General features: G+C 36.5%; 1 protein-coding gene across 2 annotated transcripts in view; it reads right to left on the reverse strand.

The window, feature by feature from the left end:
* The window catches only part of ANKRD31 (ankyrin repeat domain 31), a 131,889-nt gene that overhangs the window by 11,956 nt on the left and 100,801 nt on the right, over nucleotides 1-19,132 (reverse strand). For both annotated transcript variants that reach the window (XR_009502635.1, XM_059919352.1), the window contains 2 exons: nucleotides 13,447-13,587; nucleotides 5,899-6,001 (listed from right to left, as the gene is read on the reverse strand). Coding sequence is in view for 1 of the 2 variants with exons in the window: in XM_059919352.1 (XP_059775335.1) it covers nucleotides 5,899-6,001; nucleotides 13,447-13,587 (244 nt within the window). In the remaining variant the exon portion in view is untranslated. The remainder of the gene's footprint in view (nucleotides 1-5,898; nucleotides 6,002-13,446; nucleotides 13,588-19,132) is intronic.

Consider the following 19,132-nt stretch of genomic DNA (forward strand, 5'->3'; position numbering starts at 1 on the left):
GTCCTAATGTATGTAAAATAATCTGGCAGGGGGTCTGGCACATGGCAAATGCTCAACAGGTAATTTGTTTTCTTCTCTTTTCCTCCCCTATCAGTAGATATAAAATACCAGGATGAAAAAAAATACGATTAAAATAATGAAAAAGGATCAGGAGTTTAAACAGGAGCTGAAATAAACACCCTCTGCTCTGTTATCAGGCACCCATCTTCCTTGGCTGTTTAAGAAGTTCTTAACCACATAAAACAGAAGCACCTGTGAATGTTTGTGTTCTATTACATATACTTTTACAGAGAAATGAAGCACAATAACAGCGCTGAAATGAAGAAAACTCTTTCTTTAAAGTCATTTATTCACAACAGATTGTAAGTAGGTCAAAGACCGTTTTCATTAAAAACAAAAAAAGTCTATTTTTTTTCTGAAAAAGCATGTTCTATTTTCAAATGAACAAGTGATGTTAGATCTTCCTGAGAGAAAATTATAAATTAAATAATTAGTGTGCATTAAATGATAGCCTGGGAAAAGAAAGGCCTCAGGAGATACTCTTTTTTTGTTTGTTTGTTTTGCTTAGATGAATACATTCAGCTTCATGTGTTTTGAGTGTCTTGGTACTATGGTGACAGGGGACATAAACATATAAAACTGGCTTTCCAGGAAAATAATGAAATGTGATCTATATTAACAGAATGTTTTTCTAAAGAACTTTGTGAAAAATATGTCAATATGTTTATACATAATGTTCACATTATGTAATAGAAGTTTTGGAAATGTTCATTTTTCCCATTCCAATATATACTGAAATATCAATGAAAATTCCCTCAATAACACAAAGGAGGAACTACAGCCAAGTAGGCAGAGGGGAGAGAGGCTTGGGAGGAAGCTGTGAAATTTTAAGGGAAAATGCATCATAGACTCACTCCATTTTAAAGCTTATAAAGGACTTTAGAGATAGATATTTCAGGGATTTCATCAACAGAACTTCATTTTTAAAGATTAGCATTGGTATGTTTACAATCTTTCATTAGAAACAACATATATCCTCAAATGTGTTAATATACCACATTTTAACATCCTGGAGTCCATCAATACATTGCCTCAAGTTGCCAAGTTATCTAGTTTTTGTGTAGAACTCAAATAAATAAGAAGCTCTTCCATTATCTCTGACTTACTGAAGCAAGTCATTTTATCACTTATCTTCATGACTCATGATTTTCTTGATACCATGAATCCAAAATGATATGTAGAATTAAACTGGATGAGGGGAAAGGAGAAATAGTTCTCTTTTAAATTTCTGGTTGAGAAAATGTGGAGGGCCATCATTCTTTTTTCTTGTTTTTTTGAAGTATAGTTGATTTACAATGTTGTGTTAGTTTCTGGTATACAGCAAAGTGATTCAGTTATACATATATATATTCTTTTTCATCTTCTCTTCCATTATGGTTTATTAAAGGATACTCAGTATAGTTCCCCATGCTATACAGTAGGACCTTGTTGTTTATCTATTTTACATATAGCAGTTTGTATCTGCTAGTCCCAAACTCCTAATTCATCCCTCCCCCACCACCCCCTTTCCCTTTTGGTAACCAGAAGTTTGTTCCCTGTCTGTTAGTCTGTTTCTGTTTCACAAATAAGTTCATTTGTGTCATATTTTAGATTCTACATATAAGTGATATCAGGTGGCACATGTCTTTCTCTTTCTGACTTACTTCATTTAGTATGATAATCTCTAGGTCAATTCATGTTGCCGCAAATGGCATTATTTCATTCTTTTTTATGGCTGAGTAGTAATTGTGTATATATACTACATCTTCTTTATCCATTCATTTGTTGCCGATGGACATTTAGGTTGCTTCCATGTCTTGGCTATTGTAAATAGTGCTGCTGTGAACATAGGGGTGCATGTATCTTTTCGGATTATAGCTTTGTCCAGATGTATGCCCAGGAGTGGGACTGCTGGATCATATGGCAACTCTATTTTTAGTTTTTTAATGAACCTCCATACTGTTCTCCATAGTGGCTGCACCAATTTACATTCTCACCAACAGTGTAGAAGGGTTCCCTTTTTTCCACACCCTCTCCAGCATTTGTTATTTGTAAACTTTTTAATGATGGCCATTCTGACAGGTGTGAGGTGATACCTCATTGTGGTTTTGATTTGCATTTCTCTAATAATTAGCGATGTTGAGCATCTTTTCATGTGCCTATTGGCCATCACTATGTCTTCTTTGGTGAAATGTCTATTTAGGTCTTCTGCCCATTTTTTGATTGGGTTGTTTGTTTCTTTGTTGTTGAGTTGTATGAGCTGTTTGTATATTTTGGAAATTAAGCCTGAAGGGCCATCACTCTTATACCTCACAGTTAGACAGAAAATTCAGATAAGGGAGATATAATTCAGATAAAGGAGATAGTATTAACTAACCAAAATCCCATTTACCATTTGTTGAATTCTTCACCACAAATTCTGTTATAGCCTGTGAGATCTAGGAATGTCCACCTATGAGGACAGTCAACCATAAGTAAATTCAGTTTTAAAATAAGCAGTCCTTTGGATCATATTCATGCTTCCATTCACTCATTCATTTATTCAATGAACATTTTACTTGGAAGCTACTATATGCCAGGCATCGGGAATATAATAGGAAGCAAGAGCCCACAAAAATCTCTCTGAACTCAAAGATCTTCTCAGTCTATCAAGGGGTTAAGATTAGGTAACCAGCAATTATTTATAATATAGAGTGATATACGTAAGATTTAACTATCTATTTACACAATAGTAAGCTAGAAACTATACAGTTAAAAACTTAAATAAAACTGAAAGTTTCTCTCTCTCTCTTTTTTTTCACCTTGTCCAAATTTCATTTTTTCCAACAGTTATTTGCTTGGTTCCTGTACTAGGTCATCTAAACAAGGCATGTCTGAAAGTGAAAGGGAGTGGTACTAATAACTTTGCTGGATTAGGGACTGCCCTGGTCAAATGGGGATACATGGTCATCCTAGTGATGGGAAATGTAAATATCTCTTCCTAGTCCACTTTTTCCAAAAAACAGTATTCTGAAGAGTGTGATCATCAAAAAGCATAAGAGAACAGATATGTTCATGATCTGAAGTAGGCTAATTAAATCCACGTGGACATGTTTTTCCTTTGGACTTTATGGTCTCTATGGTGTCAGAGCCACAACTTCCATGACCACATTTCGATATGCAGAAGAGGGGAAAAGATTCTCTCCAGAATGCTTTGCTTGTAATAAGGTTAGAGACTTTACATTTTTCTAACTTACCAGGTCTTTGGATTTCTGTCAGGTACCACAAAACCAGGTACAAAAGAATCCTAAATCAAGGATGTTCCAACAAAACTTCAACAGCAGCCTACGGATGCCTGCAGGGACCTGTCTATAGATTCCTAGGTCCAGATCAAGGTAGCAAGATGCTGGTTGGCATACTGGCGGCTCAAATTAGCACTAACATTTTCTGAAATATCTAAAGGAAAGAAAATTCAGGATTTCTGGACAGAAATTAGTAACAAGAAACTGTTTATACAGCAGGCAACAGAAGCAGCAATTCAGAACCCATTTTTTATTTCATGCTCGTTTAGCAGAGGAACTGTGAGCCCTCTGAGGAAGAAGATGCATGGCTGGGGCTGGAAGTACGTGCCTGGAGCTAGAAAATCTGAGGAGCAGATATCCTTTCTGATATGAGGACGAACCTATATATTTCTGCTTTGACTCTTAAGGGTAGAAACTAGGAGAAAGGGTTTGCTTGACTTTCCTTCAAGTGTGTGTGGGCGCACGTGCACGAGACAGAAAGACGAGAGAGACAAGAGAGACAGAGAGACAGAGAGCTTGAGTGTACAAGCACAAGAGTGGGTGTGCTTTGGAATCAAAGTGAAGGGCTGAATATTAAGAATTTTCAAATTATTACCTGCGTAAGAAATCAGATACTACTAGTCATTCAAAGTCAACAGTCAGGCTGGCTGCATAAGAATCACTCCTAAAAACTCAGGTTCCTTGGCCTATCTCTAAGATTAGATTAGGTAAGGAACCAAAGACCATGAATTACTACAACTCCTTCCAGTTTCTTAAGCCCTTTAACTTCCCCACAATTGTTTTATTTTATGTGTTTCCCCAAAATGATGAAAAATACTTTTGAGGCTATCCTTAGAAAACTGGGGAAAATGCATCTTAATCTGAAGCCAGTTTTTGAGACAAAGGTTAGAGTGAATTCAGTATAAAGTTAGGAAAGTACTTTGCATCATTGGGATTTGTTGTAAGGAAAGGAGTAACCCTGGGAAACCCCTGGTTAGGGGTTTGTGACAGTAATCCTGTTCGGTTCTTGACTCTGGTTGTCACAGAATTATCATTTTCTGTTTTGTACCTCCTCTCCTCATATATTGTCCCCAACTGGTCTAAGACAGGGAAACTGGGGGAAAAAGAGGGTGCACTGCAGCAGAGAAGGGTGATATAACATTAGTTATGTCTGCTTTTCATAAATGTGTGCCGCCCTTTCCAATAACTTCAAAATCGGCTGCTGATTGGTGAAGACCACATTCTCTTCAGTTTTCTGAGGGTTTATTCCATTAGATGAAGTGTATTAGTGTACCCTAACAAGCAAAGACTTAATTCTAGTATCTAGGATCTATTTTTAGAAAATATGGAAAACTAACCAAATCATGCCTGCAGGAAGGAAAAAAATACCATTTTTCCCTTTTACATGACACTTAAAAAAATCTAACTAAAGTAAGCACATCACAGATTCAGAGAAAGGAATTGTGAGGGAAGGTGTCATTCTTCTAGAATTTAAGTTAAATGGTGTTTAAACGGAGTGCTGTAACAAAAAAAAAGAAAATAACAAGTTTTGGTGGAGATGTGGGGAAACTGGAACCCTTGTACATTGCTGGTAGGAATGTAAAATGATTCAGTTGCTGTGGAAAATAGTAATGGCTGTTCCCCCAAAAGTTAAACATATAATAACTATATAATATAGCAATTCCACTCCTTGGTATACACCCAAAAGAACTGAAAACAGGTATCCAAACAAATATATGTATACACCTGTTAATAGCAGCACTATGTCCAATAGCCAGAAAGTGGAAACCCAAATGTCCATCAAAGGATGAAGAAATAAGTAAATTGTGGTTTATATATACATGCAATGGAAGCCATAAAAAGGAATGAAGTACTGACAGATGTTACAATGTAGATAATCCTTAAAAGCATTATGCTAAGTGAAAGATGCCATACACAAAAGGTCATATATTGTAGGATTCCATTTATATAATATATTCAGACTAGGCAAATCCACGCAGACAGGAAGCAGACTAGTAGTTCCCAGGGACTGGAGGGAGTGGGGAGTGGTAAGTAACTGCTGAATGGGTATGGGTTTCTTTTTGGGGTGATGAAACTGTTTTGGAACTACACAGAGCTGGTGGTTGTAAAACACTGTCAATGTACTAAATGCCACTGAATTGTTCACTTTAAAATGTTTATTTGATGGGCTTCCCTGGTGGCGCAGTGGTTGAGAATCTGCCTGCCAATGCAGGGGACACGGGTTCGAGCCCTGGTCTGGGAAGATCCCACATGCCGTGGAGCAAATGGGCCCGTGAGCCACAACTACTGAGTCTGCGCGTCTGGAGTCTGTGCTCCGCAACAAGAGGCTGTGACAGTGAGAGGCCCGCGCACCGCGATGAAGAGTGGTCCTCGCTTGCCGCAACTAGAGAAAGCCCTCGCACAGAAACGAAGACCCAACACACCCAAAAATAAATAAATTAAAAAAAAAAAAAGTTTATTTGAATGTCATGTGAATTTAACCTGAATGGAAAAAAAAAAAAGACAAGTGCAATGCCTTCTCAGCAGATGTGGGTGTGTTTTTCCCACAACTAAGAAACAGGTGTTGGTCTGCACATACCTGGAAGACAAGGTTGATGTTGCTGAGGTACCAAGTTTGGGTCTGGAGGCAAGGGTAATTCTTCAGAAATATACTTTAAAAGTTCCTTCCCCTGGTATGTTACCTGCACATAATTAAACACAGAACTTCAAAATCATATATTTTATAAGAAGCAAATACACCTTTCTCCTGCAAATTGTAACTCCAGTAAAGTATTGACTGTTGTACATTATGTAGTGGCAAACTAGCCCACAGCCAAATCTGGGCTGCCATCTTTTTTGTAAATAAAGTTTTACTAGAACACAGTGATACCCATTCATTTACTCAACATCTATGGCTGCTTTTATGCTACAACAGTATGGAGTAGTTTTGACAGAGACCATATGCTCACAAAGCCTGAAATATGTATTATCTGGCCCTTTACAGAAAAAATTGCTGATCCCTGATATGTATCATTAATTCTCTCATATGTTCACTTATTCAACAAATATTAATCCAGCACCTGCTACTTTATAACTTTAAAAAATTAATGTTGCATTAATAAAATTAAGTCATAAAAGTAAAATGGTACTTTTCCAGAAATCAGATACACAACTGGTTAGATTAACTGCATTTTAGGTCTATATATCAAAGTTTTTTTGTTTTTCTTGGTTTTTTTTTTTGAACTTAGTTATTGTTTATCAGCCCAAAAGGTCAGAGCTTAGAAATATGTACATACAAATGGGCTGGACTGAGGAGGACTGGCAAACACCTGCCAGAAATGTTCTGAGACCAAGGGTCTTTGCATCCTCTGGACTTAGTTCTAGAGCAGTCTAATAATATACTCCCAGAAGCTAGGTTCACTATGGTTAAACCAGCAAGTCTCAACTTGGACATCCCTTCCTCCAGGATGCCTTCCTATAACTGCTAAGCTCAAGTCATGACCCTCTTCTAGGATCCCATAAAGTCTGTGCTAATATTTCTGTCAAGGCACTTACCCCACTTAAAGGAAGTTATGTATTAATGTGTCCGTTTCCACTAAACTATAGGCTCCTTGAAGAAGGATCTGTATAATATTACTTTTTATTCTCTAGCTCTTCATACAGTGCCTGACAATACTAGGAAAAAACTCTTAAGTCCCAGCTCTTAAGCAAAATTCTTAAATTCTCTGAGCCTGAGTTTGTGCACCTGTTAAATGAGTATCTCCAGATTTTTAAGTTGTGAGGAGTAAAGGAGATAATATATATGATAATATATACTTTTGGCATGCTGTCTAGCACATCCTGAGTGCTCAGTAAATGCTTGTTACTGAACAGAGCGAGGAAGGCCTAAGGAATACAGAATGGTTAGGCAGCCTTTTAGCTCAATCCTATGACTAAACAAAGCTTGGTAATGTTAATGGAACAGACCTGGCCTACTCAGTATGCTAAACCCTCCTCACTTGCCAGGGAAAAAGAGCGATGAGGCCACTGAATGCCACCTGTCATTTCTCCAAACAACTAACATTTAAAAACAATGGATTTTGAACATTCATCCAAAAACAGCAGAATACACATTCAAGTGCACATGGGACATTTTCCAGGATAGATCACATACTAGGCCACAAAACAAGTCTCAATCAATTTAAGAAGACTAAAATCATATCAAGCATCTTTTCCAACCACAACACTATGTGACTAGAAATCAACTACAAGAAAAAAAAACTGCAAAATATCTCCACAAACACGTGGAGGCTAAACAATATGCTACTAAACAACCAACAGTTCACTGAAGAAAGCAAAGAAGAAAAACAAAATACCTAGAGACAAATGAAAACAAAATCATGATGATCCAAAATCTATGGGATGCAGCAAAAGCAGTTGTAAGAGGGAAGTTTATAGTGACACAAGCTTACCTCAGGAAACAAGAAAAAATCTCAAATAAATGACCTAATCTTACACCTAAAGGAACTAGAGAAAGAAGAACAAACAAAACCTAAAGTTTGTAGAAGGAAAGAAATCATAAGGATCAGAGCAGAAATAAATGACACAGAGACTAAAAAAAAAAAAAATAGAAAAAGTCAATGAAACTAAAATCTGATTCTTTGAACAGATAAAATTGATAAACCTTTAGTCAGACTTATCAAGAAAAAAAGGGAGAGGGCCCAAGTCAATAAAATCAGAAATGAAAAGGAGAAGTTACAACCAACACCACAGAAATACCAAGGATCTTAAGAGACTACTACAAACAACTACATGCCAATAAAATGGACAATCTAGAAGAAATGGACAAATTCTTAGAAATGTACAATCTCCCCACACTAAACGAGGAAGAAATAGAAAATCTGAATAGACCAATTACCAGCAATGAAATTGAATCAGTAATTTAAAAACTCCCAACAAACAAAAGTAAAGGACCAGATGGCTTCACAGGTGAATTCTACCAAACATTTAGAAAAGAGTTAACACCTATCCTTCTCAAACTATTCCAAAAAAACTGCAGAGGAAGGAACACTTTCAAACTCATTCTAGAAGGCCAGCATCACACTGATACCAAAACCAGACAAGATATCACAAAAAAACCTCACAAAATTATAGCTAATATCACTGATAAACATAGACACAAAAATTCTCACAAAATATTAGCAAACAGAATCCAACAATACATTAAGAGGACCATACACCATGATCAAGTGGGATTTATCCTAGGTATGCAAGGATTTTTTGATGTCTGCAAATCGATCAATGTGATATACTACATTAACAAACTGAAGAATAAAAATCATATGATCATCTCAATAGATGCAGAAAAAGCTTTGACCAAATTCAACATCCATTTATAATTAAAACACTCCAGAAAGTGGGCACAGAGGGAATGTACCTCAACATAATAAAGATCACATATGACAAACCCAGAGTTAACATCATACTCATGGTGAAAAGCTGAAAGCATTTCCTCTAAGATCAGAAACAAGACAAAGATGCCCACTCTTGCTACTTTTATTCACACAGTATTGGAAGTCCTAGCCACAACAATCAGGCAAGAAAAAGAAATAAAAGGCATCCCAATTGGAAACACATAAGTAAAACTGTCACTGTTTGCAGATGACATGATACTATACATAGAAAATACTAAAAACACCACCAGAAAACTACCAGAGCTCATCAGTGAATTCAGAAAAGCTGCAGGATACAAAATTAATATATAGAAATTTGTTGCCTTTCTATACATTAACAATGAACTATGTATGCATATGGCTGATTCACTTTGTTGTACAACAGAAACTAACACAGCATTGTGAAGCAATTATACTCCAATAAAAATGTATTTAAAAAAAAAAACAATGAACCATCAGAAAGAGATTAAGGAAACAATCTCATTTACCATTCCATCAAAAAGAATAAAATACCTAGGAATAAACCTACCTAAGGAGGTAAAAGTCCTGTACTTGGGAAACTGTAAGACACTGATGAAAGAAACTGAAAATGAAACAAACAAATGGAAAGAAAAACATGTTCTTGGACTGGAAGAATTAATATTGTTAAAATGACCATACTACCCAAGGCAATCTACAGATTCAATGCAACCCCTATCAAAATACCAATGGCATTTTGCACAGAACTAGAACAAATAATTTAAAAATTTGTATAAAACCACAAAAGACCTGAATAGCCAAAACAATCTTGAGAAAGAAGAACAGAGCTGGAGGAATCATACTCCCTGACTTAAGATTATACTACAAAGCTACAGTCATCAAAACAGTATGGGCACAAAAACACACACACAGATCAACAGAACAGAATAGAGAGCCCAGAAGTAAACCTATGCACTTATGGTCAATTAATCTAGGACAAAGGAGGCAAGAATATACAATGGAGGAAAGACAGTCTCTTCAATAAGTGGTGCTGGGAAAACTGGACAGCTACATGTAAAAAAATGAAATTAGAACATTTCTCATACCATATACCAATCCAAATGGATTAAAGACCTAAATGTAAGACTGGAAATCATAAAATTCCCAGAAGAGAACATAGGCAGAACACGCTTTGATATAAATCAGAGCAATATTGTTTTGGATCTGTCTCCTAAGGCAAAGGAAACAAAATAAAAAATAAACAAATGGGACCTACTTAAACTTAAAAGCTTTTGTACAGCAAAAGAAACCATCGACAAAATGAAAACACAACCTACTGAAGGGGAGAAAATACTTGCAAATGATATAACTATTTGCAAGTATTAAGGGGTTAATATCCAAAATGTATAAACAGCTCATACAACTCAATATCAAAAAACAAACAGCCTGGTCAAAAAATGGGTAGAAGACCTGAATAGAAATTTTTCCAAAGAAGACATACAGATGGCCAACAGTCACATGAAAAGATGTTCAACACTGCTAATCATCAGAAAAATGCAAATCAAAACCACAATGAGGTATCACCTCACACCTGTCAGAATGGCTATCATCAAAAAGAACACAAATAACAAATGTTGGCAAGGCTGTGGAGAAAGGGGAACCCTTTCGTATGCTGTTGGTGGGAATGTATATTGGTGCAGCCACAGTGGAAAACAGTATGGAGGTTTCTCAAAAAACTAAAAATAGAACTGTCATATGATTCAGCAATTCTAGTCCTGGGTATATATCTGAATAAAAACCAAAACCACTAATTTGAAAAGGTACATGCACCCAATGTTCACAGAAGCATTATTTACAGTTGCCAAGATATGAAAGCAACCTAAGCGCCCATCAACAGATGAATGGATAAAGAAGATGTGGTATATATGTACAATGGAATATCACTCAGCCATAAAAAAGAATGTAAACGTGCCATCTGCAACAACATGGATGGACCTGGAGGGTATTATGCTATGTGAAATAAGTCAGACAGAGAAAGACAAATACTCTGTTATCACTTATATGTGGAATCTAAAAAATAAAATGAATGAATATAACAAAACAGAAACAGAAACAGATAGAGAAAATAAACTAGTGGTTACCAGAGTGGAGAGGGAAGAAGGGAGGGGCAAGATAGGGGTAGGAGATTAGGAGGTACAAACTACTATGTATAAAATAAATAAGCTATGAGGATATATTGTACAGCACAGGGAATATAGCCAATATTTTATAATAAATTTAAGTATAATCTGTAAAGATTTTGAATGACTATGTTGTACAGCTGAAATCAGCTACACCTCAGAAATAATAAAGTTTACCTGCAAGTATATAAGAAGAAGAAAGAATGGATTTTGTTCACATTATCACCCTGACAATATCCAACACACCTCATGCACTCATCAATGTGTAGGCTCAGTATGTTTTCACCTATGTCTCAGATTTAAAGTATATTTTTATCAGTTAGTGCTGGGTAAAATTTTACCTTAGTAGCCTTAGAGGTCATGAGACCCCATAGGTCCCAGACATATCACTAGGGATAATTCACACATTCAAAGAACACAGCTTTAAGAAAATCCACTGAGTTAAAAATCTATTTTCCACAAGGTAGGAGTGATTTAATGAACAAGGATAACAATGAATAGACCTCAAACTGAACAGGCACTAGGTCACTTCAGGAGACTGAAGCGGCAAGAGGAGTGAGTGATGTCCAGTGGAGTACGCATGAGGATTCCCTTGGCAAAGCTGTACAGCAGCTCAGCTGCTTGGGTACGAGGTATGAGTCATCTCCGTGTCTAGTGGCTGTGTCATTCTGTCTGATGTAGGACAAGACCTAGTTTTCTGGCATTTCTTGCCCGACAACCAACCAGTCCTGGCTCTATAGACCCACCACTGTACTAGGAACTAGTTGGTAGAAATGTTCACATTTACTGAGGTAGCAAAAAGCTCCTATCAAGAAGTGACTGTGAATTCAGGAGTTACCCCAAGACAAGAGGGGTAGAGGTTACTGTGGTAAATTTTAAAAGAGGCTTCAAAAAATTGTAAACAAACCCACTGGGGCAGTGTTTCTTAGCTTGTGGTATTTACTAGAAGTACATGAGTGTCCTACAGTAATTTTTGAAACTATTTCCATTTTTAGGATAATTAAAAAAAAAATCTAAGCTTGCTCAGATAATCTGTATGAGTATCTTACATCCAAGAATTGCCCTAATTTTAGTGCCCACATTTGTATTTGGCTTCACTATCACATAGATGTTAAACAATATGACTCCAATTGACATGGCTAATGAGAAAAGACCAGAGGCAATGTGATATGTAAATGAGGCATATAAGTACAGAGTGAGAGCCAAATGATATCACAGTCAGCTATTCAAAAGCAGAAAATGCAGTAGTTCCAATAGAGAAAAAGAGTGGGAGGACTGAGTCATCATCAGTGGGCCACAGGCATGTTAAGCTCAAAAGAACCTAAGCTACAGCAATTAATACCATATTCACACTGTGAGCATAGATTCAGTTTCAGCAAAACAATATCATCTATCATGAATTTAAGAAACTTTGTAATAAAAAGGGATTTCCATGGGTATAATGTTAATTACTAATATGCAAATACGATTTATGAATCCATGGAAAGGATTAGGCAGGTTGAATTGAAAGTAGATGGCCTGGTGACTCCAGTGGTGGGAAATAAAAAAAAATAATAATACAGGAAAAAAGGAACACAGAGAGACTATAATATAAAGCAGAGAAAATTTAAAATGTGCTCATGTAAGTGAAGGACCTGAAACACTGTTCTGGAAGCACCTGCAACAGAGGTCTAGGAGACCAGAATGCAGAGTTTAGGGACAAAGACTGAGATAGGAGCTAGGAAGGAGAGTGGGCAGAGCTGAGTTGGACAAAAAAAGAGAGGAAACCACCTTCTATTACTGGTGCACTGAGACTTACTGTAATGGTTAGTGGAGGTTGAAGGTATTTGCAATTCTGTAAAACAGTAATGGTGACTGTCTGATGACTCACACTTTCCTGGGTGAATCACTGCAATACTTGGTTCCCTGAAGGGGTGCCAAGGACATCTGGAGGTGGCTGATCACTGGACCTCAAGGGTGTCAGTCATCGATACTCTTCAAATTGGTTATTAAACTGGGCTTATAACTCAGAACACAGAACTGAGGGGGAGACCACTAAGTCTGGGAAGTCTGAATAAAAATTCAGAAATATTTTTTTGGGAGGCTAGCAATTCATGGATAACACTATGTTCAAACATAAAAGTGCACCATAACTTCTGTGTATCTTAGGCCCCTTTATCATAACTTTCGTCTTTAGGGGAAAATTTTGCTTTATTTTATCAGAATACTAGTAACATATTAAGTTATCAATTCACCAGTGGTTCCAAATTTTCTATGTGGAGTCACAGGGACCTGCAATCACTGTGGAGGTGAGGTGGCAGGGACAAGAGGGGAAGATCAGGGGCATTCAATTTTCTGAGACTAGGTGAGGAACAAGGAAGGAGAGGCTCAGTTAGCTGTGCAATCCTGCTGTGGGGAATTCTGGCAAATAGGAATTGTGGGAGAAAGCATGTAGCATATTGCAGAAGGGATGCATGAGGACAAAACTAATTTGGAGAACTTTCAAATTCCTTAAAAAAAGGAAATAGTTTTATCATCAAAAAATATGTACCTTTCCATTTGAATATGAAGTTAAAGATAAACTTAAGAATGACCCACCTTACTCCAAGCATAATTCCAGGTCACGTAACTGTCAGCTCCTAGAAGATCCTTGAGCCAGATGACTGGGTTTTGATAAATCTGACCATTTTCTACCTTAATTTTGCCATTCAATAAAACACTGGCTTTATGGGTTGTCTCCTGAGGTGAAAAGTAATACAAAAATTAGGATTAAAAAATATCTGAAATATGTGAACTTCTGCTTCTGTCCATGATGAAGTAACAGGGACCAGATTTACCTTAACACATGACACAACCAAAAAAAAAAAGGCAAACTAAATATATGAAACAATGGTTTCCAAGATACCAAACATCAGGGAACAAAGTATAGTGATCCTGAGAAATGAGAAACTAATGAGGTGAGCCCTACAATTGTCCCAACTCACTGCCTTGAGAGTTTCGAGGTCATGGTACAGGGAGAGGGCATCCAGGCATAGTCTAGGGAGGCATGATGGCTAGAGTTTGCAGGACAGAGTACTGAAGAAGAGAGAAATATATAGAGAGAGAACTCTGCAGATCTTCAGGGGATCCTTTTTAAGTATTCTGCTGAGCTGTGATTGGCCATGTGTGTGAGGAAATTACCCAAGCCTGGGAAAAGAACTACTTGAAAGAATTAGAGGTAATGGCATTCTCTGGCATTCTCAAAGGGCAGAAATAGCACCTGTTCCCAATAGTAAGACTAGAAAAACCTCAAAACTGATGGGGCATTGGGAGGTACACAGAAGAGTCTTGCCTCTGTAGTGGGATATAATTAGCCTTAGACTGAACACTGCTCCAATCCTGCCTAACAAATTGTAAAAGCATGACCCAAAAGGATCAAACTGTTTCTGTGTAAATTAACTATATTCTAGAACAAATATCCAAAATATTTTTAAGAATACAAACATATCTGGCATCCAACAAGATAAATTTCACAATTCTGGGATCCAATAAAAAATTAACAGGCCTAGAAACAAGTAGGAAAATAAATCCATATGGAGGAGATAAAGCAATCAATTGAAAATGACTGACAACTCTCAAAGATGTTAGAATTAGCAGATAAGGACATTAAATAGTTATTATAGTCATATTCCACATGTTCCAAAAGTTACATGGAGACATGGAAGATATAAAAGAAGACTCAAATCAAACTTCTAGAGATGAAAATTACAACATATGAAATGAAAAATACACTGGATGAGATGAACAGATTAGACACTGCAAACAAAAAGATTAGTGAATTCAAAGACACAGGAATAGAAATGGCATAAAAAACCCACAGAGAAAAGAGAATTTAAAAATAAGATCATCACAGTGAGTTGTGGAATGATTTTAAGCAGCCTAATATGTATGTAATGGGAATTCAAAAATGAAGGGAGGGAAGAAAAAATATTTGAAGAAATAATGGCTGAAATTTTTCCAAATTTGAGGCAATGATAAAACCAGAGATTCAAGAAGTTCAACAAACCCTGGAGCATCGTCCAGCGAGAAATCTCCAGCATGAAACTTCACAAACCACTTTTGACACATTCGATCAGTCACAGCACCTTCTCCATACACTGCACAAATCTTTTTGTGCATTTCAGTTGTGTTTTAATGCTTCTTGAAATAATAAAGCATAATACGCTGAAAATGTTGATTTTTTTTCTTCCACCTTCAATATTAAAATGGCTACACAAAAATTCACGTTTTGATAAGTCTTTTTTTAAATGCACACTGATATGACAGCTGTCACATACAATCTAACAAAACTGTTTCAAATGAAGTTAAAGACAACTAAGTGCTACTAGAGCCATCTTAAGGAAAAAAATGAACAAACCTTTTGGCTCACCCAACAGTATACATGAAGTGGTATAATATCACTTAAAGGTAGATTGTGAGAAGTTAAAAACAGATACCATAAACTCTAAAGGCAGAACTAAAATAGAAAGTTATAGCTGGGAGTTCCCTGGCGGTCCAGTGGTTGAGACTCGGCTCTTTCACTGCTGTGGCCTGGGTTCAATCCCTGGTTGGGGAACTAAGATCCCACAAGATGCACAGTGTGGTCAAAAAAAAAAAAAAAAGAGAGAAAGTTACAGCTCATAAACGAACAAAGGGGATAAAGCATAAAAAGATGAAAAAAGGAACAAAGAGAGATAAGAGAAATAGAAAACAAATACCACATGACAGATTTAAACTAACTATATAAAAAGTCACATTGAATGTAGTATTCTAGAATTGACTTCTGGCATGACAGTATGAGGATCCACATCCAGGTAAGAACTATTAAAAAAATTTTTAAGTTGCTGAAAATGATCATAAGGGCATGCAGTAAGTGAAGACACATCTATTCAACAAAATCTATGAAAATTAGGTTTAAAAAATGTGAGAAACAGTGATATTTGAACCAAGACTGCTTCCTTCCTCCCCCCACAGTGAGGTGGAGACTCCCCTTGACTGCTACAGCCAAGAGCACTGCACTCTCTCTCCCTAAAACTGCCAGTCAGAGGGCTACCTTCTTGGTAGGGGTAGGACATAAATATTTCTCATCCTGCCTCAGCTATCTGTTGCTAAGTCCAAGTTGTGGGCAAGTGCAGCCAAGAGGTGGGGGTTCTTTTCTTCTGTTTAACCTGTACTGGTGACACAGAGTCTCTACCTTTGCCAAGGTGCTACTGAGACTATTGGGGTCCTGCTCACACTTGCCCTGGCTTGTAAGGTGGTGGTTTCATGTCAGGAGAGGCAAATTGAAAAGGCAAGAGGCTAGTGTGCCCCTTTCCACTAAATGCTCAGATCCTAAAGCAGGGGTATCATTCAGAGAGAAGTTGCCATGTTCCTGCCCTAAGCTCCAGAGCCATGGCACAGATATTTTGCCTGGGAACAATAACAAACGTAAGAAAAGATGGGGATCAATATACAGACTTGCTACAATACATTACCTACTCTAAAATATCTAAAATGTCCAGTTCCAACAAAAAATTATGAGACATGTGAAGAAACAGGAAGTATGACACATACAGCAAAATAAACGAATGAAAAACCAACATAAACTGCCTGTGAGAATGACCAAAGACTTCAAAACAGCCGTTTATATACATGTTCAAAGAACTAAAGGAAACCATAATTAAGGATGTAAAGCAAGGTATGATAACAATATCACATCAAACAGAAAGTATCAATAAAGAAACAATTTATTAAGAAACAAAAAGAAGTTATGGAGTTGAAAAGTACAATAACTAAAATGCAAAATTTAATAGAGAGGCTCAGATTTTCAATGTCAGAAGAATTAGTAAACTTGAAGAGAGATCAATAGAGATTACGTAAGCTGAAGAAGAAAAAGAAAAAAGAGTGAAGAAAAATGAAAAAGCTTCAGAGAAATGTGAGACACCATTAAGCACATCAACATATGCATAATGGGAGTACCAAAAGGACAGGAGAAAGGAGCAGAAAAAATATTTGAAGAAATAATGGCTAAAAATTTCCCAAATTTATTGAAAAACATTAATCTACATATTCAGGAAGGTCAATGACTTCCAATAAGGATAACACAAAGAGAGCCATAAATAGATACATAGTAAAAATACTGAAAGTCAAAGACAATAAGAAATTATTGAAAGAAGCAAGTGAAAAATGACTCATCACTTACAAGGTAAACCCCAAAAGATTAACAACTGACTTCTTATCAGAAACAATGAAAGCCAGAAGCAGTGGAATAACACACTCAAAGTACACAAAGAAAAACCTGTAACCAGGGCTTCCCTGGTGGCGCAGTGGTTGGGAGTCAGCCTGCCAATGCAGGGGACACGGGTTCGGGCCCTGGTCCGGAGGGATCCCACATGCTGCGGAGCAACTAAGCCCGTGTGCCACAACTACTGAGTCTGCGCTCTAGAGCCCTCGAGCCACAACTACTGAACCCGCATGCCACAACTACTGAAGCCCGCGTGCCTATAGCCCGTGCTCTGCAACAAGAGAAGCCACCGCAATGAGAAGCCCGTGCACTGCAACAAAGAGTAGCCCCCGCTCGCTGCAACTAGAGAAAGCCCACGTGCAGCAACGAAGACCCAACAGAGCCAAAAATAATAAATAAAACAAAAAACAAACAAAAAAACCTGTAACCAAGAATCCTATTTTCAGCAAATCTTTCAAAAATAAAGGTGATGTAAAGACCTCTCCTGAGAAAATTTGTTGCTAGCAGACCTGCCTTACAAAAAATACTAAAGGAAGTTCTTCAGGTTGAAATCAAGTGACCCCCAAATGGTAATATGAATCCACATGGAAAAACAAAGAGCATCAGTAAAAGTAATCACATATTATAAAAGACAGTATAAACACATATTTCTTCTTTCTTTGCTTAACTGATTTTTAAAACAATTGTACAAAACAATAGGGATATAATACATATATATTTGCAAAAGCACAAAGGAGGTGGGTGGAGGAAGTTCTACTGGGCTAAGAAAATGACTCCATATGGTAACTCCAATCCACAGGAACAAATAAAGAGAACCAGCAAGGATAAATAAGAAGGTTAATATATCAAAAGTTATAAATATAAACTTGCTCTCCTTTCTTCTCCTCAGCTTCTTTAAAAGTCACAAAATTTTATAAAGTAATAATTATAACAATGAATTATTGGGTTTATAACATTTACAGATATATCAATAATATATATAATAATAATATCACAAAAGGGAAAGAGAAAACTTGAGCAACACTATAAACTAACTAGACTGAACAGGCATCTATAGAAAACTTCTCCTAATGATAGGAGAATATATACATTCTTCTCAAGTACACATGGGACATTCTCTAGCATAGGCTATACACTATCTAAGCCACAAAATAAGTCTCAGAAAATTTAAAAGGACCAAAATAATACAAAGTATGTTCTCTAAGAGCAATGGAATGAAATTAGAAATTAATAACAAAAAAATGAGAAACTCACAATTATGTGGAACTCAAACAACATACTCCTAAATAACCAATGGGTTAAAGAAGTAATCAAAAGGTAAATGAGAAAATACTTTGAGATGAATGAAAATGAAGGCAAAACATACTGAAACTTATGGGATGCAGTAAAAGCAGTGGGTTAGAGGGAAATTTATAGGTGTAAATGCCTATATTGAAAAAGAAGAAAGATCTCACGTCAATAACCTAAACTTACATGAAAGACACTGGAAAGAGAACAGCAAACTAAACCTAAAGCAAGCAGAAGGAAGGAAATAGTAAATATTAAAGTGGAAAAAAGTAAAACATGCAATAGAAAAATAGAGAAAATCAACAAAATCAAAATTGGTTCTTTGAAAAGATTAATAAAATTGACAAACGTTTAGCTAGATTAACCAAGAAAAGCAAGAGGGAAGACTCAAATTGCTAAGAGCAAAAATGAAAATGTGGACATTACTACTGACCTTATAGAAATAAAAAGGACTATAAGAGACACTATGAACAACTGTATGCCAATAAATTAGATGAAATGAGCAAATTCCTAGAAAGGTACAAACTACCAAAACTGACTCAAGAAGAAATAGACAATCTGAAAAAAAACCTATAAAAAGTAGACACTGAATTAATAATCAAAAAACTATCAACAACAACAAAAATGTCCAGGTACAGATGGTTTTACTGCTGATTACTAGAAAACATTTTAAAAAGACTTAATACCAATTCACAAACTCTTCCAAAAAATAGAAGAGGAGGAAACACTTTGGAATTCATTCTGTGAGACCAGTAT

Source organism: Balaenoptera ricei, chromosome 3 (genome assembly GCF_028023285.1).
Source record: "Balaenoptera ricei isolate mBalRic1 chromosome 3, mBalRic1.hap2, whole genome shotgun sequence".
Classification (NCBI taxonomy): domain Eukaryota; kingdom Metazoa; phylum Chordata; class Mammalia; order Artiodactyla; family Balaenopteridae; genus Balaenoptera; species Balaenoptera ricei.